The sequence below is a fragment of the Marmota monax genome, unplaced genomic scaffold (assembly GCF_021218885.2).
Source record: "Marmota monax isolate L192 unplaced genomic scaffold, Marmota_monax_Labrador192_F-V1.1 WCK01_AAM20220418_F8-fsc00001, whole genome shotgun sequence".
Classification (NCBI taxonomy): domain Eukaryota; kingdom Metazoa; phylum Chordata; class Mammalia; order Rodentia; family Sciuridae; genus Marmota; species Marmota monax.
The window spans coordinates 51,440,967-51,463,528 of record NW_026693777.1 but is presented as its reverse complement, the minus strand read 5'-3'; the positions used below and the strand labels follow the sequence as shown (position 1 = coordinate 51,463,528).

At 43.0% G+C, this 22,562-nt stretch overlaps 1 protein-coding gene across 1 annotated transcript; it reads left to right on the top strand.

Annotated features, from left to right (window-relative positions):
- The first annotated feature begins 588 nt into the window (after window positions 1-588).
- On the top strand, window positions 589-21,284 carry Hdc (histidine decarboxylase). The gene is made up of 12 exons (XM_046460735.2): window positions 589-719; window positions 2,506-2,678; window positions 5,919-6,032; window positions 7,126-7,248; window positions 9,459-9,593; window positions 9,809-9,952; window positions 10,384-10,450; window positions 11,666-11,828; window positions 11,921-12,011; window positions 15,624-15,722; window positions 19,974-20,075; window positions 20,205-21,284. The coding sequence occupies exons 1-12, from the start codon at window positions 689-691 to the stop codon at window positions 20,949-20,951; spliced, it is 1,989 nt and encodes a 662-aa protein (XP_046316691.1). The 5' UTR covers window positions 589-688; the 3' UTR covers window positions 20,952-21,284.
- The last annotated feature ends 1,278 nt before the right edge of the window (window positions 21,285-22,562 follow it).

Below are 22,562 nucleotides of genomic sequence, written 5' to 3'. Positions count from 1 at the left end.
TACACATTCCCCTCAATTCTTTAAATGCTGAAAGTGACCGATTCTGGGGCATGTTTTAATTTCTGTTATTATTTTGTGTGTGTGTGTGTGTGTGTGTGTGTGTGCGCGCGCGCGCATCTCTGTTTTTTTCTCTTCTGTCTATAATAAGCATTGTATAGTTAAAAAAAAAAAAAAATCCTGTTCCTGAGCACAGCGTGGCCAGTCGGGTAGCTTCCCCATGAGGGCTTGTTGCTCCCTCCCTGCTGCTGATAAGGACGCAGGGGCAGGAATGATGCTTGTCATTCATGCTACTTATTCTGCATACCCTTGGCCTTGTTCTGGGCTACTCAGCTGGGAGCTTTGCCTGAGGCTGGGCTCTATTGTCTGAATCCAGGGCCAGAAGGAACTGAGGGCTCTTTTTCCACATCTACCTGGATGCTGTCTGCAGGCTTGGGTTGTTAAGTGCCCTGTTTAATTGAGAAGTGCCTTTTATCGAAAAGAAGGGGTGAAATTAATTAAGCCTAGAGGAAAGGACTTTGGGGGGCGGAGCTAAAGAGGAAGAAAGGAGAACCCTTTAAATAAGGCTCCTACTCTGGCTGCCAGGGAGTGTGCGGGACCAGCAAGCAGGAAGCTGGGCTGCTTCCCTCCTTCACGTTGCTGTCCATCTCCTGTGTTTTCCCCTGTGAGAAGGAGCCTGAGCCTGAGGAAGATGATGGAGCCTGAGGAGTACAGAGAGAGAGGTGAGTGATGGGTATCCCTGGTCCTCTTCCCCATTGTCACTTCTGTAGGGGCAGCTGCTTGTGAGTGGCCCTAGGTTTTCAATTGACTGGAGCATTAGCATTGTGTTTTGAGGCTTGGCTTCAGCAACAATTTCTCTGAAAAGGAACATGAGATCAGAGATGAAAACCTCTCTCTCATTCTCCCTCTCATCTACCCACTCTCATGGATATCCATATTACCTTTGACTTTTTTTTTTCTTTCAACTTTTCCACAAAATAGAGGGAAAAGGGGGTTATTTATCTTCTGAAAGTCATTTAGATGCAGGGCTATCATTCCCTGATATTTCAGTATTTTATAGTCACTGCAAAATTTTGTCTCTTAATATTCATTTCTCTATGTGTGAACCCATGTACACTGTTCTTTCATTTAGTCCTTCATTCCCTAAGTATTTAGTATATGCCCACCATGTATCAAGCCTCATATGAAGAGCAAAACCAAATTATTACCCTGTTTCCAGGCCTGGGTTTTCTTAGAGGGGAAGTGGGTAATTGCTTTTAAGAGAATTTTGCACATCTTTATCACTGTAATTTTTTATATTCTTATCTCTACTACTGGGTTGCATTGCCTCAGATTCCTTTATTATACACTATGGTCTCATATTAAAATCCAGCTTTCCCTGTCCCCCAGGAGATAATTGACTAAGTGTCCATCAATATGCACACTTTTCAGTGTGCATTAGCTTATTTGATTGCTTTGCCAAGGCATATTGAGCTCAGAGCAGGTTGCTGTGGACTTTATCCTGTGATGGGAACACAAGTTCATTTATACTGTGCCTGACAAGGGGAAGGTAGGTCCAGAGCTCTTGACCTCTGGTGGGGCACTTCAGAAGTCACCAGAGCCCCTGGGCTTTGAGAGGGTTGCAGGAGAGCAGAAAGAAAAGTGCTGAAATCTTTTTGATTCTTTAGTATTTTCTGGGGCTCATTCTCTTTATAAGAACTTCATGAGCTGATGCAGAGGGAAGAAATGGGGTACTGTCTCCTCCATTTAAAACAAAACAAAACCTTTATTCTGCAGGGGTAAAAGGAGTCTACATTGTATTAAGAAAGGTTTATGGATATTGAGAGAATCATAAACACACACAGAAAGGGAGAGAAACTCTGTGTATATACATGTGTGTATAACATTTTTTTTTGTATCAAGAATTGAACCCAACAGACACTTAACCACTGAGCCACATCCCCAGACCTTTTAAAAATATTTTATTTAGAGACAGAGTCTTGCTGTGTTGCTTAGGGCCTTGCTAAGTTGCTGAGGCTGGCTTTGAACTTGCTATCCTCTTGCCTCAGCCTCCCAGGCCGATGGGATTACAGTCATGCATCACTGTGCCTGGCTTGTGTATAACAATTTTTAAATACAAAGAGCTCCTAAGCCTACTGAACCTCTAAGGTAAAGAATTCATAGCTATTCTGTTCTGAGAAGAAAACAAAGGCAGGAGAGACATAAATGAATGAGGGGAAGAGAAAATATTTTACTTTGGAGCTAGAGTTTTGTACTTTAGAGATTTCTCCTCTTTTTCATTTTGTTATTCACACATCCTCTTCATCAGTCATTTTCTCCCTCATTCTTTTATTTTTATATTTTTTTTAATTCTGAAGATAAGAGCATGACTGGGATCAGACTCTTCCCTGGTCCATGACTCTATCTCTTTTTTCACCACGTTCTCTTGATCCCAATCCAAGAGGGATGGGCACAAGTTGGCCAGGGCCAGTCAGGGGACACGACCCTGGTTTCTCTGCTTTCTTCTAGGGAGAGAGATGGTGGATTACATCTGCCAGTACCTGAGCACTGTGCGGGAGAGGCGGGTGACCCCAGATGTGCAGCCTGGCTACCTTCGAGCCCAGCTGCCTGAGAGTGCGCCTGAGGAACCTGATAGCTGGGACAGCATTTTTGGGGACATTGAGCGAATCATCATGCCAGGGGTGAGATATAGTGACCACACGGGTGACTCTGGATTTTGGGGGCATACAGGGTGGGTGGTGGCCTGAAGAAAGACCTGCCTTCGGTCAGTCTGGGATGAGAATGCATCCTTCTGTTACTTCCACCAATATCCACCTCCATCTTCTGGGCATGTGGAGGGCCAGGACTTTGACTGGGGGTAGGTTTCTGACACCAGGGATGGCCTATAGTGTTGAGTGTGTAGCCGGGGACAATAATGACTGTATTTCAGGGCATAGTCCAATTTAAGGAATGGGCATCTAAAGGAATGGTATGAGAAATAAAAAATTTATTTGAAGGGAAAGAAGAAATACAGATAGCAAGGCAGAAGACAGAAGGCTGGAAACAGTCCCTGGGCCCTGACAGGCAGAGCCAGGGACTCTCCTACCTAGTATCTGAGTTCATGCCAAAGTAAAGGAAGAAAGTGGGGAATATGATCCACTGAAGGCACCCTAGCTGTCAGGATGGAGACCCAGGTAGCTGAGGGGTCCTCTCAGCCCCTCTTTCCACTGTAGAGTGGGTACCATGTCCTTCTTACCAGGGAGGTCTGGTGATTGAGCTGTTGGTGAATGAGTTTTCCATGAATCATTGATACTCAGTGATGGAGGGAGCAGCCTGGGATGTTGCTGGTGAGGTCAGAGAAGAGGTGGGAGTTGGCTGATGTTCTGGTAGCAACCTCTGCATCCCTGGCCACCAGGGTGAAGAACTTGCCCCAGGTGTCCTTGCACTGTACCAGCTGGGCTATATGTCAGCTAGTTTAATCCTCACAGTGATTCTGTTTGACAGGTGAGGAAATGCAGGCTCTCAGGAGTTAACTGTCCTGCCCAAAGTCATAGAATTTGTACTGGATAGATGTAGGAGTTCACACTAGGCCAGTTTTACACCAAAGGCTCTGCTCTTTATCCTATACTGTGATGATGCCTCCTGAGCAAGGAGAGGCTGAACCTGGCCCCAGCACCACACCCCAGTAATTCCCCTAACACCTAGGCTTTTGGCTCACTCCCCCTGCTTGGGTCATTGTGTCCTGACCTGTGTGTGTGTCTAGAAGCTCTTCCCAACACTGACTTGAGAATCATCTCCATCATCCCCAGATGATGAATCTCCAGAGATGCCTGGAGATTCCAGAAATGTGCTTGAAGGCAGAAAGGAGAAAATATTCAAACTCAGAAAACAAGAGCAAATTTGCAGAATGACAAATACTCACCTCTCTTTTACTATTGTCTATTTTACAAGCCTCTTTTGAAAATGTCAATATCAGTAAATCTTTACCATAAAGGCTAGCTCCCTGATAAGATTATCTCACAGGTTCCATTTTGTAAAATGCAATCGGCTGAGGCACTAACTGTAATCTGAGGGAGAGAAAAAGCAACCGTTAGCAGAGCCAGAAATGAGCTGATTCAGTTGATGGAAAGAAATCCCAGCAGTTGGGGGGAGGTGTGGCCAAGGAGGCTCATTTCTGGACAGGGGGTCTGTCTGTTTTGATAAGGACTCTTCTGGTTTATCTCTTCTCATTTATCTTGTAAGGACAGATAATTACCTCTTGATAGGCCTAGGAGGTGGGAACCCTTCTCTGGGGTTTCCAAAATACTGTCACTAAGCACAGCGATAATGAGGGTCCAATCTTTGATTTTATCTCATAGGCTATACTATCCTCTGAGAATTGGCCTGAGAGCAGTTGGCCCTTTGCTTTCTCATTTTGGTCAGCACCTCATTGAAAATTGGATTCTTTTTTCCTTCCTGTCACCTCCTTAATATTAAGAGAAGAAAAACTTCCTTTCTACTTTAATTCCAATCCTGGTTTGAAAACCTTCATTTACTTTTAGATAGGGGAAGAGAGAGCAGCCCATGGAAGAAGCAGGACACCATTCTGCTTAGGTGTTTGGGCTCTGGAGCCAGGCAACTTGGGGGTTCCTGTCTTGGTGCTGCCATCTGTCCCTAAGGGTCATCCCTTATAACGAGAAACTGATGTTAAGGGAGGTACAAGAGAAGGTCCTGGTTGTATGGGGACTGAATTGTGCACACATTCTGAGAACACCTTTAAGAAAAAAAGTTAAAAAATGTATCTCAAAAGAGGTACATTAGTGGGTGGCAGGTGTGTGTGTGGGGGAGATGTCAAACACAGGACCTTGGAGCCTAAATTCATTAGTTCACAGTAAATCTACAAGGAGCTGGTTAGGGGCAGCAGTAGAACCAGAAACTATGTCCTTGTACTTAAATCTTATCCTTTTACTCCACACACTGTCTAGGACACAGTCTTTACTCATGGAGGATTATAAAAATTCACACACTCTAAACAACAGAATGACACTCTAAGATGTTATCTAATAAATTATTGGCAGGGGAAACATCTAGAATTATAGAGGTTCATGGGCTGGAGGAGGTCTGCTGTGGGAGGTCCGGAAGGGCATGCGGAGGAACTGAAGAATAACTTTCTAAGAATTAGCAGGTCTGGAAGGGCCATATCTTCATGGAAGTGCTTTCCCTTCAAGGGAAACAGCCTTGCTCAAAGATGCAAATGCAGAAATGAACTAAGCATGCTTACAGAGCAGTGAGATGAGGAGAGATTAGATAATTAATGAGGCAGATGAACCATCAGGGATGTTGGGGCAGGGGCCCTCCACATCCGGCCAGCTCCTCCTTATATCTGTTTCCTATTGTGGGCGGAGGAGTTAGCCTGGAGGTTAGCCTTCCCTACCCTTTGGCTGGCACCTCCTCCCTGTCCTCTCCTCTCCTGACTTCCCTCTTGGAAAGCTAAGGACAGCCTTGAATCTACTCACACTGACCCCCCCTTGTAGGAACTGCCTGCCCAGAGAGCTCAATGCTCCATAAAACAAGTTTTTGCAGGAAATTAGATGAGACAAGCAATTTGCTCTTTTAGAGTTTCTTTGTATTACTGGGCAGGAGCAACAGGGGGGATAAACATTGGAGATCAATGTGAACACTACCCAGAATCCCACAACCTAACTGATACAGACAATTTTATTTTGCATATTTCTTTCTGGTATGTGCCAAGGCTCCACTGATGGCCTAGCTTAGAATATGAGGCATGTGGGTGATTAAAGAATACCAATGAACACGTCTTATTTTTGTTGAGTTGTATCACCTATCTTAAAAGTGTTCTCCCATCTCTAGAGTTGTTTCCCCTTTCCAGGGAGGGTCTCTGGAGGAAGAAAGCCTCCTAGAAATGCCTCCTGATGCCAACTGTGTGCATATTCTGCCTCTAGGTGGTACATTGGCAGAGCCCCCACATGCATGCCTACTACCCAGCCCTTACCTCTTGGCCATCCCTGCTGGGAGACATGCTGGCCGATGCCATCAACTGCTTAGGATTCACCTGGGTGAGTAGCAGTGGCGGGTAACTACTGGCACCTGGGGACCTTTCAGGAGGTGGGTAGCATCATAGGGCAGATATTTTATACAGGCCTCTGAAGAGGAGTCCAAGACAAATATTAAAAATGGAGTGCCACGTAAAAACATGAATAATGGCAATATTCTTTAAGTTTAATCTGTTTATGAATTATCTCTTCTAATCCTTCAATCCAACAGAATCACAAGTACTGGCCCATTTTGTAGATGAGGAAATTGAGGCTTAAGTAACTTATCTTCCCAGGATCACACAGAGTATAGAGACACAGACGAGATTTCAGCTGAGATCTGGTTCTTGTTACAGTTTGTGACCTTTAAGCACTTTGACGCCAGTTGGGTCACAACTTCCCCCAAGCTCATGTCTTTAAAGAGTTAGAGAAATGTCTTCAGACTTCCCTTAATAATTCCTTCAGCACTACTCAGCTTTATTTTTTAATTTAATTTATTTATTTTGGTACTAATGAGCTACCACTGAGCTACATCCCAGCCCTTTTTATTTTTTAATTTTGAGCAGGATCAGAATCTCAATAAGTTGTTCAGATCGTCACTGAGTTACTGAGGCTGGCCTCAAACTTGAGACCCTTCTTCCTTAACCTGAGTGGTCAAGATTACAAGCATGCACCACTGCACCTATCATTACTTAGCTTTAAATTGTGCCAAAGTCCTCCTAAAAAACTATATTTTAAACCTATAAGGCACTATATCACTATATTTTCCAGGAGAGAATACTATACTTTCTTAGTCAGAACACATTGCTTTTGTCTTTGGAGTATTTCTTGGGTATTTTGAGGGACTTAGGGAACCAAATCCAAACGAATAATTTCTAGGAATTTCTTCACAGAGCCCTGGAGAATCTGTCATTGAGGACAAAATGAATCCAATGCCCCATATTCTTTTCCCTTTTGGTTTGGCAGAGGGTGGGATGAGGGCAGGTACCGGACCTGACGCTGACTCCTTCTCTAGGGAGGCTCCCATTGATATAGGCAGAGAGAAGTGGCTCTGGGGCTGGTGGGGGTGTCTCAGTGCTTTGGGTCTGTGCAGATGAAATTTCTTTCCCTTTTTCAGGCTTCCAGCCCTGCATGCACAGAGCTGGAGATGAACGTCATGGACTGGCTGGCGAAAATGCTGGGACTCCCTGAGCACTTCCTACATCACCATCCCGGCAGCCAGGGGGGAGGTGTCTTGCAGGTGGCGCATTGACAATCTCTACCTAGCACAGGGGCTAAGTAGTCAAAGAAAAGCCAGCCCTTCCCCAGCAATTTTCCTATTCTTCAGAGTTTCCTCGGGCTACCCTAACCACCATCATTATTACCAACATCACTTCCTTGATTGACAACATCTTCAGCCACAGCACCGTTGAGATAGCTTGAGCCTCCACCCCAGCCGCCACTAGGGCCACCTCATCTTCCATTTCATTTACCTGCTGCTCCCACCTTCACCACTTTCTCTCCTTTTTCTTTGAAAGAGACTAAAAAGGCAACACAGATTATCACACTTCCATTATTTCTTAATTCAAATTTCTTAGTTTATAATCGGACAGTTCCTCTCTGTTGTCCCACTTTACACCTTGTGATAAGAGAGGAAGAGAGAAGTCAAGGAGAGCCCACTCCCACCTTAGGTTGGGGAAATCTCTGGGAGGGAAATTAACAACATGGAGTGAGGAACCTTGCCCTTGGATCCTGTTTTTGGGATATGTGTCAAATGATAGTTCTTCAAATATTTTTTTTCCGCCCAGAGTGGAGCTTTCTGGATGCCTCCCATACACCATGCACATGGCTAGGTCCATCTGCATCTATGAACCCTTGGCATTCAAGAGGTCTTTGTTCTGAGGCCTTTGAGAATCCCCAAATTCTCAAATTCTATTGTAATTTGTAATTTTCCTGGTTTTATAATCTAGAGATAATAATATTTTCCTAAAGAGTTGGCGTGGTATTAAATAAATTCTCTTATTAGATACAAAGAGCCATAATGTACCGAGTGAGAGAACTGGCAAGTTCACTGGCTCCATTTGCCAGCTAAGTTATTGCTTCTCTCACTCCAACCTTGCAGCAGGATTAAATTTGTAACCTTACAAGAAAGAAAAACAGCTGCAGGTTGTGGACCTGCTGGGTTGTTAGCAAATACTTGAAACTTCATATATTATATCTGGGAGAATGTGCACAATGTCTACTTACATGATCTTACATCTAATCATCTGAGGAACCCTGTAGGTATATAGTGTCATTTCCAACTTTTGAGATAAGAGCTCTGCAGCTCAGAGAGCTCAAATAGGCCACACAGATGGTAAGTGGGAAAATGAGGATTCAAATCCATGCCTGTTCCCATTCAAACCATGCTCTCTTCTGTGTGCATTAGCCATGTGAACTTGAGATAACTGATCTGAGCATCACTATCCTTATCAATAGTCGGATAAGTATCATAATTATCTCAGAGAGGTGTTGTGAGGATCAAGGAGGATAACAGGAAGTGTTTCATAAACTGTGGATTGGGATACAGATGGAAGGTGGTATTAGTATTAAGTTGGCTTCCTTGTTATGGAGTAATTTTCAGCCACTGACTCTCTCGTGGAATCTGGTCCACGAGAGATTTATACAGCCAGAGTATGAACAGTTTTTTGATGAAACTTTGACTCCCTGGCCATAACAGTGTCTGAAAAGCTCTTTAGCAGGATTCTATCAGCTATAGGTCAAGGAGCAAAGATACCAGGGACTATGTGAATGAATGATCAGGAATCATAGAATCCTGAGAAGCTGCCTACCTGGCCTTCGGTATTCCTACAATCATGCCGACAGGGATATTGTCTGGTCCTTCCCATCCCAGAAGGCAATTAAATGGATGCTCTTAATTTTACATATGAAAAAAAGAATCTTACAGAGGGGCAATATTAGCCCAAGGTCACAATAGTCATTGACAACAAAAGCAGGGTCAAAGTTGCCAGCCTCTCACATAAGCCAGGACCCTCTCTCTGGAATATCCCTGTGGAATCAACCTCCATCTCCATACCTAATCCTTTGAGAATTTTCTATCTTTTATTCTTTTCTTTCCTTTCTTTTCTCTCCTTTCCATTCTGGGGATCAAACCCAGGGCCTTGCACATGTTAAGCATTGGCTCTACCACTGAGTGGGTCCCCAGCCCAAAAAAGTACTAAATAAGTTTTACACAGGGAGCAAACTTGAACTTTCTCTTTTTGGTTTCTGGAACATTCTCTTTTTGGTCTCTCTAATAGGGATGTTGGTATTAGATATAAATTTGTTTTCAGAATGCAAAATAGGGGTTGGGGAGAAGGAGGGCCCCTTAGGGAGGAGTTATGTACACATAAACAGAGGAAATTACTTAATTTGGAAAATTTATCAAGAGGACATAGAAAGAGGCTGCCATTGGTAATCCTTCCACTACAGAGCACAGTCAGTGAATCTACCTTGATCGCCCTGCTGGCTGCAAGGAAGAACAAAATCTTGGAAATGAAAACATCTGAGCCTGATGCCGACGAGTCCTTTCTGAATGCCCGTTTCATCGCCTATGCCTCTGACCAGGTGAGTTACCTGACACAGGACAAACTTCAGGTTGGTGGTTGGCTTCCAGGGCCTTAGTCTGTAAGCAGTTTTCTTCTAGCACATGAGCACCTTGTGCTTCAGGGTAGCTCAGGCCCAGAGGTTTTCTCCAGGATCTCTAGGGGGAGCCAAGCTTCGACCATTTGAACTTGATTCCAGGAAGACTCTTTACTAACATGTTTCCATGGTCCTTCCAGGCTCACTCCTCAGTGGAGAAGGCTGGTTTGATTTCCCTTGTGAAGATGAAGTTTCTACCTGTGGATGACAACTTCTCACTTCGAGGGGAAGTTCTTCAGAAAGCCATTGAGGAAGACAAGCAGCGGGGCTTGGTGCCTGTCTTTGTAAGTCAGAATGTATCCTTAAGATTAGAATGGTAGAACATGGATGTGAGCAAGGAATTTGGGCAGAATTCAGGTAAGTAATGTGCTGCAAACCAGAGCAGAAGAGTCTTCAAATACACTGTTTTACAAGTTATGATTGCTATTCATCGATATGTGATGAAATGAAATTTGTTGTGACTAGCATTAAAAATAAATAGAAAACATCCAAATGCATTTAGACAGCCAGAGTATGAACTGTTTTTTGAAATTTTATTTCAAATACACATGTATATGTGGACTAATTGCTACATAAAATATATTTCTTAGTTTGTGCTAAAACACAATGTGAAATACACATTGTTCTAGTAGGATGCATATGGTAGGTAATGTGTGTGGTGAAATCTTTGTTCAGACCCACCCTACCCAGATAACTGACTTTCATTTCTTTCCAGGTCTGTGCAACACTAGGGACCACTGGGGTCTGTGCATTTGACTGCCTGTCAGAGCTGGGCCCCATCTGTAAGTATATGCCCCATGTGGTGAAGAAGACAAGGAATACATTTAAAAATATTTTCTAGAGTGAGAAATATTTCCTGAAACCAACTCTATGGACTTATTCTCCCTGCCTCTTTGGTCAATTTGAGGACATGGGAAGAATTACCAAAGGTGATACTCCCAGGCAGCCCAGGTCACTGGGCTTTTCCTAGTGGTGAGACAAGGGTTAGAGTTGCCCCATCATGCATCTTCTCCTGGGAGACAATGGCAGGAAAGAATGTTAGTCAGCGTTCCATCAATATAACCAATATCTAAGGTAATTCACTTATGAAGAAAATAGATTTATTTTGGCTCACAATTTTGAATTTTCCAGTCCATGATTGGCTGGCTTTGTCCCTTTTGAGCCTGTGGTAAAGCAGCATATCATGGTGGGAGCACATGGTGGAGAAAAACCACTTACCCCATCACAAGCCAGGAAGGGATAGAGTGGGAGATCAGGTTCCAAAATCCTTGTCAAGGGCACATCCCCAATGACCTAAAGACCTCCATAAGGCCCCACCTCTTACAAGTCTCACTACCCCCCAAGAGGGCCACTCTGTGGACCTTTAACACATGGACCTTTGGGGTCATTCAAGTTCCAAACTATAACTGAGAGTCTCAGGTTTTCTCATTCTCTCACTTGTATGTTGAAATCTACCTAAAGCAGGCTGTATCTAAAAAACAGGGCGAATGAGGTACAGGGAGATATTTTCTATTCTGCTTCAGAAAAAGAAAAGAGTAGGGTAGGGAAAACCATATGAGAGATAAAGGCAGAGAAGAAACCCAAATATAATTGTTTAATCCACAACAGAGATACCCACTAAGAAAGAGAGCCATCTTTCTAGCCTTTGTATTAGATGCATTAACATTGCTTTCTGGGATAGTGGGAAGTTGGTTGTTCTAGGATATTCTAGATTGAAGCCAAGGGGGTGTTGGTCCTCTGTCCAATGTGAGAAAAAGGTCAGGGTGAGGTTTTAGTAGACTTTCCCATTAGGAGGCAGTGACACCTCTTTCAGCCCCTCTCCCTCACACTGACACCCCATCCTTCCATTTGCATGCACTTTGATGGCTCATTTAGCCAAGCACATCATCCTTTCCCAGCTATTCCCTTTGCCTACCATCCAGCTGAGCGAAGTGAGAGATGTCTTTCGATTCCCTACTTCATGCCTCCTCTCCAGCAGGTCACATTTACTTCCTCAGGTGCCAGTGAGGGACTGTGGCTTCACATCGATGCTGCTTATGCAGGCACTGCCTTCCTGTGTCCTGAGTTCCGGGGATTTCTGAAAGGCATTGAGTATGCTGACTCTTTTACCTTCAATCCTTCCAAGTGGATGATGGTGCACTTTGACTGTACTGGGTTCTGGTGAGTGTTGTCAGCCAAGCTCTGAGCACATGGGAGAGCCTTGTTTCCTTTGGAGAAAACTCTGACACTTATACCCATTTGGAAACCCCCAGGGTCAAGGACAAGTACAAGCTGCAGCAGACCTTCAGTGTGAACCCCATCTACCTCAGGCATGCCAACTCTGGTGCTGCCACTGACTTCATGGTGAGTACCCAGGAGACGGAGGGCAGCTTGTGACCTCCGAGGTGGGAACTGGCTGCCTCTGACCCCAAAGTCCTCCTGCATGTTGGCTCCCTTCAGGAGGCAGAACACTTTGAGCTCATCCCATGATACTGACACTGTGTTCCTTTGATTTCAACTTGTGCATGAGTATATTGAATGTAACCCAGAAAACTATTAAAAACCCTAGAAAAGGAGAGCAAATTTTGAGGCAGAATGCACATTTCCTGAATATCTGTGGCTTTTTTTTTTTTTTAATTTTATTCCTAGAAATATTTTCCCTACTACAGGTGGGTCAATCCTTCTTCTCCATCTTGGATAATATGTTTTTCAGTCACTACCAAGCAGGGAGGGATGGAGCATTTCCCTGGGTGGGGAAGAGGTTCCTTGCTTACATTGCTTTTAGTCGTTGTGCCTGACAGAGGCACTGTGGGGAGCTCTGTGATATGGCGAGACACGTGTGCCCTTTGTGAGGTTCTGGATGTCTCCAGGCATTTTTTGGCATTCTCAACTGCCTGCATCTCCACTCTCCCAAACTCACATTCAGGGATGTAAACAATATACATTATGTATTGCATAGCTAACAGGAGGCTGTGAAGCAGAATGCAGGGATCTTAGTTTGGAATTCCATAACAGCAGTGGCCCTTCAGGAAACTTATTGGACCTCTCTGAGCTCTTTCTCGTCTATGACATGGCAACAGTGTTACCACTGTCATAGGGTATTGTTAGGCTTAAGTGGTAATCTACATATAGATTGCTTAGCACAATACCTGTGTGGCAAATGCGCAATAAACAGTAGTCACAATACTCCTAAAATCTCTTTTGAGCTGCAGAGATTGGCTACAGCAAAGTGGTTAAGCTTGCAGGTGCTAAAGCCAAATTACCTGTGTTTGAACCATGGCTTCTCCACTCACTAACTTGGGTGGCCTCAGGCACATGAGCTCTATCATCACTTGATTATAGGGTTGTTCTCTCCTAGACCAGTTCATGCTTGCTTGAGATCTGTGAAGGTTTTTGATTGGAATTGCAGGCAGTAAACTTGCAGTGGTAGGAGAAGACCCTCTAGAGGTGAATAAAGATAGGACATCTCAACTTCCCTTTTTTGGTGGGTTTTCAGAAAAATTCAAATTAAAAAATTTAAAAATTCCACACAGTTATTTTTACGGGTAAGTTTTATTCCTGAGCACAAAACAATACCCATTCTCCTAAAAGTGGATTTTAACCTAAGAACACCATAACCTAAGAACATTATCTTTGCCTTTGTCCGTTTTGAATTTCATGTTAGCTTTTTGTTATTGTTGTTCATTTATCAGAGTATCTCAAGATCTTCCTATGGTTCATTCCCACCAGATTGGAGATTTTTACAGTATTCTCTCTTTTCCAGATAGCTTAGAAAAATCTAAATTAAACTTTTCCACGTGCTGGTCCATGGTAATCTTAGTATTTTACCTTCTACATCCAAAAAGCATTACTTTATACTTGTTCTTCCTCCATCTGGAATCCTGTGGATTTAATTTTTAAGACTATGAAGAAACTCTGAGAACACTGAAGCTGCTATCTTTGTTGTGATCCTGGGGGTCTCACAGGGGCTCTGACCCAGACCCCAAGCTCTTTTGCAGCCAAGTGCCTGCAGTTTTAAATAGAAGCTCATCCCTGCTCTGAGATGAGCCAGAAATAGTGGTGCATTCCTGGGACCTTGGAATCACCTAAAATCAGTCCCTCTGCCGTCAGCAAAACTCCCCTCCTGTTCATTTCCTTTCCCTCCAATAGCATAGTGAGCCCCAGTGGATGGGGCATTGTCTTGCCCTTGGCAGTGGAGACTGACAAAACCTTGAAAGGACACAGAGGAGGCTGGGGAAGGTCACTACTTAAAAAAGAGCCACATCAGCCTTTGTAAATTCAGATGTCTTGAGCTGACAGAAATTCTTGGGTCAAGCCACCCTTCTGAGCCAGTATGAATTGGTTTTGGAAGAGTGACAAAAGAAGAACAACTGGGAATAAAGATGATTATGAAGAAGTCAAAATTAAAATCGTCTCTGCCTTTCCCTGTTAATTTGCTGATGAAATAAAGTATTCCATTGGCCATAACCACCTGGAAACCAGAATGTTTTTAGAGACAACTGTTAGCTTAGCATTCATTATTTATTCTCCTTGAGTGTCCGTCCTTTGGACAAGAGGTGGAGTAGACGCATTCCCTGCTACAGAAATTTCGTTTTGTTTCCAAGCTTTGATGCCCTCTGCTGGCTAATGGAGGTCCTCAAGCTGCTCCTCCACGTGATGAGAGTTTTGTTTGGAAATCAAAATTTGATATTTTCATGCAGGAGAAATATAGTCCATTGACACAGGAGTAATGTCCCCACAGTGCCTAACCCAGGAAACTGGGTTGAAGGCTGAAGATGAGGACATTTGTGAGGATTTGGCAATTCCATGGATGGGCAGATAAATATTTGACAGGACAAATATTTATTTTTTATTTATTTCATTTAAAAATATCTTTATTTTGTTTATTTATTTTTATGTGGTGCTGAGGATCGAACCCAATGCCTCACATGTGTGAGTCTGCCACTGAGCCCCAGCCCCAGCCCCAAATATTTATTTTTTAGCAAATTAAAAATTGTGGTGGAAGCTTTCTGACAGTGGAGGTATAGGTTATTAAAAACCCCACTACACCTTAGAATAAATAAACACTTTTCAAACTCTTTACTTTGTTTTCAGATCTGAGAAATTGGTTTGGAAGATGTCAGACCTATGGTAACTGCAACTTTGAACTTTAAGCCCTATTGAATTCCATCACCAGAACAAAGGGTCAATTTCAGTCTAACAGAAACAGAGATTTGGATGGATGCCCATTTGAAATCTGAATGCTTGAGTGATACCCCTGAGGTCACAGGAATCTCACAAGTCAGGATAGGGCAGTGAGATTAAATAAGTAATATGTTGGTTCTAGATAGAAATACTGCTGTGAGTTGGCAGCTCACATAGTTTATTATCTAATAACAATCCTCACTGACAACTTCCGCTGAGCTTTTGCCCTCTGTTTTCCTTGTACCACTTCCCTGGAAACTGCTGTCCATTCTGTTTCATGGATGAGCAGTGAAGTGTCTCCGCCCAGGCTCACACAATTCGTCAGTGGCTAAGCTGGAGGAGACACCCAGATCTGCGGGGCGCCAGTATCTGAGCTCGTAACTACCCCACTTTTAATTGTTATCTAATTCATTGGAACAGAAATAGAACACCTTATTCATGAAACAAGTTCTTTTACAGAAAAAAAAAAATATATCTCCTCTATCTTGAGTTTCTGGACTGGGATGAGATATTTAAAACAGCATTAAAAGAAAAGTGCTCTTCTCATTAGTTCAAGGTTATGGACTGAGTTTTCACTTGTCTTGAGGCTGGACAAGGAATTATTGGCCACCATTATCAGTGGAGTACCCTTTGGATAACTTGCTTTGGCTTGCTCCTTAGCAACAGCTTCAGGAGTCATGGTGACAGTGTCCATGCCTGAGGGCTGGGCAAGCAACAGATAATGCCCAAGAGTGTCCAAGGGAACAGACACCCTTGTCTCTAACTGTGATCACTGTGTTCTTTTAATTCTAGCACTGGCAGATCCCTTTGAGCCGGCGGTTTCGCTCTATTAAACTCTGGTTTGTGATTCGGTCCTTCGGAGTGAAGAATCTTCAAGCACATGTCAGACACGTATGTAGCATGGACGCTGTGGTGCTGAACCCATCTTGCTGTGTTTTCTCCTGGGGAGGAAGGCTCTGCTCTGCTTTACTGACATACCCAGGGGGCCATTGGTGTCTGGCTCAGGTGTCTGGGACTACACAGGGGCTCCTGAGATTTGATTATTCAGGGTGGCCCTATCTTTGTTAACTGGAGAAGCACTGAGCACAATATCAGCCTAAGGGCTCTCTGGTGCCTGTTTTCTCTGCTGAATGTCTCACCATGCCTTTTGCTGTCACTGAGCACTGGGGAGTGATAGCTTGAGAGCCTGGTTTGCAGAGAAAAAGAAAGTAAATCAAAGAGCAGTGTGGATGGCCAAGGTAGGATCTTTTTTGGAATCGCCCTGGCTGAAAATTTTAATTGTTGTTATGGTTATGCCTGAAGTAGCTCTTCAGACCCACCAAATCTGTAATATGTCTCCCTGGGTTGTGTTAACAGCTGTTTGTTGAAGGCATATTTGGTACAATTTATTCCAATTCAATTAAATAACTACAAAATTATTGGGCTAAGAAAGGGACACAGAGATAAGGGAGAAATGCATATTCTTCATGGAGGAGGTGGGACTTAAGGAACTTGAGCCAGCAGCTAAAGTTCTTCAAGAGCCTATGTGAAAGACAGAGCTATTGATAAAAGCAGCAGGGTCAATCCAAAAACACTCTTTTTTTGTCATGAGGCAAATCTTTACCTCTCTACCTTTCTACTAGGGAATCGCTACTTCTTTCAAACAACAACAACAAAACAAAATGAAGAGGTCAAGGCAGTAACTATGACTGGTCCTAATGTTTGTAATTTTACATTTGTAATCAACAGTGGACACTAATTTATAAGCTGCCACCAGTAAACTGAGGGGTTTTTGGCATTTCATACTCTTGTTCGATCCTCAAGGTCAGAGGGTAATGGGTGGGGAATGAGGCAGTAGAGGTCACAAATAATTAGGAAAATTCTTTGGTTACAACTTAAGACTGGATGTTCAATGTGTAGCTGCCGTCAACCTTCTCTAAATGCTGCCTTTTGCCAGCCCAGCCTCTGAGTTCCCATCTATTTTGCCACATCAGTCCACACTTCTGGGCCTGCCTGCCAAGGGCCTGATTATCAGTTAAGTTTCCACCTCAGCTTGGGCATGTTAGGAAGCCATCCAAAAACCCATGCCCAGGCCACCCGTACCTTCACCGGTACCTTTTACCTGGATTGACATCTCCTCTCAATTGTTGTTCATGGATCAAGCTCCACTTCCTCCCGGAGAGTCCCTGAGTATTCCTTTTGTTCCGGTCTCTACCTCCTTGGTATTCCCAGGGTCACATACTCAGACTCAAATGAGAGTCTGAGCCCAAGGCTCAGTGTCTCACCATAGTAGGGGCTAGAATCAAAACAAAAGTTGTTTTGTATGAGTTAATTTTATTTTTTTTAAATTGATTATAATTATTGTTACTTGCATATGTCTTAATTTTTTTTTAAATAGACTGTTTCAATAGATTCTTTTTTTTTTTAAAAATATTTATTTTATTTTTTTAGTTTTCAGTGGACACAACATCAATAGATTCTTAAAACAATGCTTGTGGTGGTCACCCTAATTAGGTGTGGCTCAGAGATAGTGCTTGCCCTGCTCAAGAGTGAAAAGCCTCGGGGGCTGGGGATGTGGCTCAAGCGGTAGCGAGCTCACCTGGCATGCGTGCGCCCGGGTTCGATCCTCAGCACCACATACAAACAAAGATGTTGTGCCTGCCAAAACCAAAAAATAAATATTAAAAAAAAATTCTCTCTCTCTCACTCTCTCTTTAAAAAAAAAGAGTGAAAATCCTGGGATCTTATTTCAAGCTTCCCAATTACAAGTCCTTTAGTCAGTGTTCTGGGCCATTTCTTCCTATGCAAAGCTCTTGTCTTTACATAAAGCCAAGTTTTGTATTTCTTTGTTACATAGTTGTGCTTTAGAGAATGGGATCTGGGTTTGATTTTTAGTTCCATTTCAGTATTTGGTTACCTTGTGCCAAAAATTACTTAATTTTCCTATGTTTGCCTTCCTGGTTTATAAAATGGGAAAATGATAATCTCACTCTCAAAAGTTTATTGTGAGAATTAAATAACAGTATACATATGTAGTTCTTGGTGGAGGACAGTTCGGTACTCGATATTCCCTGCTCCTCCCTCTTCCCCTCTTTTTATTTTCTCCCTTTTCTAACAAGTTGTCATCATTATCATCATTTCTTTTTTTTCCACAATAGCTTTACTTTATTTATTTATTTTTATGTGATGCTGAGGATCGAACCTGGGGCCTTGCAGGTGCGAGGCGAGTGCTCTACCTCTGAGCCATAACCCCAGCCCACCATCATTTCTTATCACCTCCAATAGGGATGGTAAACTTTTGCTTTGAAAAGCCAGATGGTAATTATTTTTGGCTTTGGGGGCCATACAGAGACGGTCTCTGTTGTAACTTCCTGACTCTGTCATAGCACAAAGCCAACATAGACAACACATGGGCATGACTGGCTGTGTTGCAGAAAACTTTATTTATAAAAAGCAGTAGGAGCTGGGCTTTGTGCACCTTGACTGGAGTGTGCAGCTCTGATCTCATTGCCCACAAAGGTGGGCTTTGGTGGTGGACTCGCTGCCTGTGATGTTCTCGCCTCTCCCCTGGCCTCTGTTCTGTCTTATTGTCAACAGCATGCATTGCAGGAAGGAGCAGAGCATGCTGGGAGAAGGCAGCCAGGAGCCCTGCCTTCCACCCCTTGGCGGCTGGGAAAGTCACTTTCCTTTGACTTCTCCTAGAAACTGTGGAGGTTGAACAACGATGGTTTCTGGGTCTCTTTTCTTGCTCCAGAGCATCAGCTTCCTGTTCTTAGCCTGATTCCAGGTCTGCACTTGAGCTGTATTAATGGTGCTTGATTATGTTGCAGAAAAATTTACTCAGAAGGATATCAAGCTTGGTAAATGGTGGAAATGGGCCTGGAGAGGAGACTCATGATCAAATTAGAAAATGAAATGCAAAAGTAGAGACAGCTAGAAAACAATTAGAAGTGTACTTTCCCTAGGAGAGACAGCCTTAGAACTTACAAAGGAGAAGTTCTTGGGGTAGTGTTTAAGACTACAACAGACCACACAATGGAGAGAGAAAGGGGTTTTGAAAATTGCTACAAATAGAGGAATGGGTTTACTCTTGGTCAAAGACAAAGCTAATCTCTTGTCTTCTAAAATAGAACAGCAGGTGTGAGTTCCAACGGACAGAACCACGTAGCAGATATTTTATTGCCTTTCTTCTGGATGCTTGGAGGAATTTTTAAAAATTAAAGAAAAGGGAAGTCTTGTCTTCATTTTGTTAATAATCCTAGGTAAAAACAAAAACTAAAAAAAATAGGAAATTTTAAAAGATGACACAAACTTCAGTGAAGGATGAACACATAGTAAAATCTTTAACTTTTTCGGTGATAAAATATGCACAACATAAATGTACCTTGTTGAGCATTTTTAAGGGGACAATTTAATGTGACATTAAGTGTACTTGCAATGTTGTGCAACTCAGGAAATTTTCATCATCCCACCCAAGCAGAAACTACCGTTAAGCCATGTACAAAGGTTTTTCTGCTCCGTAGGTTAGGATGATATATAAAATAATGTTCTTTGTGGAATTTAGAAAAAGAGGGATGAAATGATATTGGCCAAATTATATTGTTATATTGTGTGCATGTATGAATATGTGACAACAAATGCCACCGTTATGTACAACCAAAATGCACCAATAAAACATGAAAAAATGAAAAAAGGAAGATGAAAGGGCATTTGAGTTTCAAGATGTGAAGAGGTTGGCAAAGAAAACATGTAGGTTTAGGGTGAGGCTGGGCCATTGCGAACCTGTGCCGTGGAAGGAGGCACCTGCCTATGAGCACAGAGTTTTGGCCCTTGTCTGCTCCCCTGGCCCCTTAAGAAGTGTTCACTCCAGAATAGGAGGTCAGATTGCTTGAATAACAAAGCCCATAGATTCTAGTTTCTGGGGATGACTTGAAAGAGGGCCCTGAGATACAAGTTCTCCAGGTGGGTCTGATGTGACAGGACCAAGGGAACCAGTGGAGATTTTCCAGCTTGCAATATGAGTGAGATCACATGAAGAAGAGAGGCAAGCAGAAGCCACTTAGGTCTCCATGGTTCAAAGGTGTCACCGGTTTAAACTGTTTCGTGATGTGAAAGTTTATGCCTGATTATTAACCTCATTTTTCTCTACATTCACCATTCCAGGGTACAGAAATGGCTAAATATTTTGAATCTCTAGTCAGAAATGACCCTTTCTTTGAAATTCCTGCCAAGAGGCACCTTGGCCTGGTGGTTTTTCGTCTGAAGGTAATGCCATGTTCCAATGATGTTCTTCAGTGTTCTGGAGTTGTTGAATCTCTTGGACATGTAGACATTGGGTTTCTGGAGATGATTACAAGGGGATGTGATCTAGACTTCTCTTTATCCTTCAAACAGGGACCTAATTGTCTCACAGAAAGTGTGTTAAAGGAAATAGCCAAAGCTGGCCAGCTCTTCCTCATCCCAGCCACTATCCAGGACAAGTTGATCATCCGTTTCACTGTGACATCCCAATTTACCACCAAGGATGACATCCTGAGAGACTGGAAGCTCATTCGAGATGCTGCTACTTTCATCCTGAGTCAGCACTGTACTTCCCAACCAAGCCGCATGGTCAGGAACCTCATCCCTCAAACCAATGGCTCCAGAGCCATGGCCAGTGGAATGTCCCTTCAGTTTGTCAATGAGGCAGGAGATGACCCAGCCCAGGCCAGGAAGATCATCAAACAGCCTCAGCGTGTGGGAGCCAGTCCTGTGAGAAGGGAAGACAGCTGCCGCATAGAAACCTTGCTGGACCCACTTGATGACTGCTTTTTAGAAGAGGCCCCAGATGCCACCAAGCATAAGCTGTCCTCCTTTCTGTTCAGTTACTTGTCTGTGCAGAATAAGAAGAAGACAGTGAGGTCCCTCAGTTGTAATAGTGTGCCCGTGAGTGCTCAGAAGCCACTGCCTGCTGATGGCTCTGTGAAGAATGGGGGCTCCTCTAGGGTCAGAATCTTCTCCAGGTTTCCAGAAGAGATGATGCTCCTGAAGAAAAGTGCTTTCAAGAAGCTAATCAAGTTCTACAGTGTCCCCAGCTTTCCTGAATGCAACTCTCAATGTGGGCTCCAGCTGCCCTGCTGCCCTCTGCAGGCCATGGTGTAGACAGGGTCTTCAGCCAGAGTCTAAGGATGTGTGTGTTTCAGGGAGTCTTTGAGCCCCTTCAAATTGTGTGCAGAGTTTGTGTGCTTATGTGTATGTGCATTTTTCTTGGGAGAAAGTCCATAATTTTGATCAGGTTCTCATAGGGGTTCATAGCCCACAGTGGAATATAAATGGAGAGTTTATATCAGCATAATCCAGAAGATTCCAGAAGGTCATTAGACAGAAAGAATTGAGGATTGCATACTGACAGACGGCTTCTGTCTTTTGTGGTTCAACTTGTGATATGAAATATTATTTAGAAATAAATTGTGCTTCTCCCTGAAACAAAGCAAACCCTGTGTGACTTAATTGACTACTAAAACATTAATGAACTAACCAGGGCATGTCCTGGAACATAAATGAATCAACCTCATAGATTTTTCTTTTTAGGATGCTGAAGATTTGAATTTAATTATAGGAAAACAGTGGAGGAACCATTGGTAGTGAAGAAGTCAGGCAACTTGTATTTAAAAGCATCAATTCTGAGTCAGGCATGATGTTTATAAATAAGAAAGCCCTGGCTTCTGGTTCCAGAGCTTTAAAAGGACAAAACTAGGTCCTCTTCTTTTCAATGGGGCTCATGTTGTTTCCACTCTACAGAACAGTTCAGGATTGTACTTGATCAGAAGCTCACTGTCCAGCAGACCAACTCTAGTCCTCTAGTACACTTAAATGTCCCATCTCTAGGTTTGTAACTTGTACATTTTTTCTTTATTCTGGACCTTATAGTTAAAAAAAAAGAAGCTATGCTCATGGGCAGCTTGCTATGATTAATTCATAGGGAATGGCTCTAAAATTGGTTATATGAAGAGCATAAAAGATACAACTGTATACTAGTTAAGGTAGCAAGGACAATTTTACTCAGCAATAAATTATTGTAATAGGGAAAAGAGTCCAGGGTGAACTGAACTCAACCTGAGGCAGTACAGAAGTAATTGACGTTTTAAAGGGAGAAGGGATAGGTGCCAGTAGGAACTTGGTAGAGTCGGGAATGTAAAATAGTTACAAAAAGTAGGTATCGGGCTGGTTCATATGAAATGCACCTGGGTTTATTAATGGTCCTTATCAAAGTTAGGGTCCTACCCTGCCACCGACAGGGCATGGGCCTTATCTTCAGATGTTAGTTGGAACTAGTGGTAAATTTTTTTGGAAGGCTTGAATTTTCTTAGGTGAGAACTTCAGGGAAGTCTTGGGTCCTTTTAAGGATGTAACCTTGACCTGTTAGACACTAGGTTAGAGTTTGTTCAAGTGTCCATAGGCCAAGATTGAGGACTCATTGAAAAGAGGGCTCAGAGGAGCCTGGCTAGAGTTTGGTCCAAGAGAGAATCTTTGTTAAGAGCTTAAAGCTTCACATTGCCACTTGTTCTCTATCACTGATCCCTGAATTTTGATATACCCTGGAATCACCTGGGGGGTATTTAAAAAATGGTCCCTGGCTCCCACTCCCAGAAATCTTAGTCTACTTGATATGAGATTTTAGTTTTAATCTTTGGGATTAAAGGTGATGTTGATGTTAATATGCAGCATCATTTGGGGACTACTGCTTTAGATTAACTTGCTTGTCAAACGGGT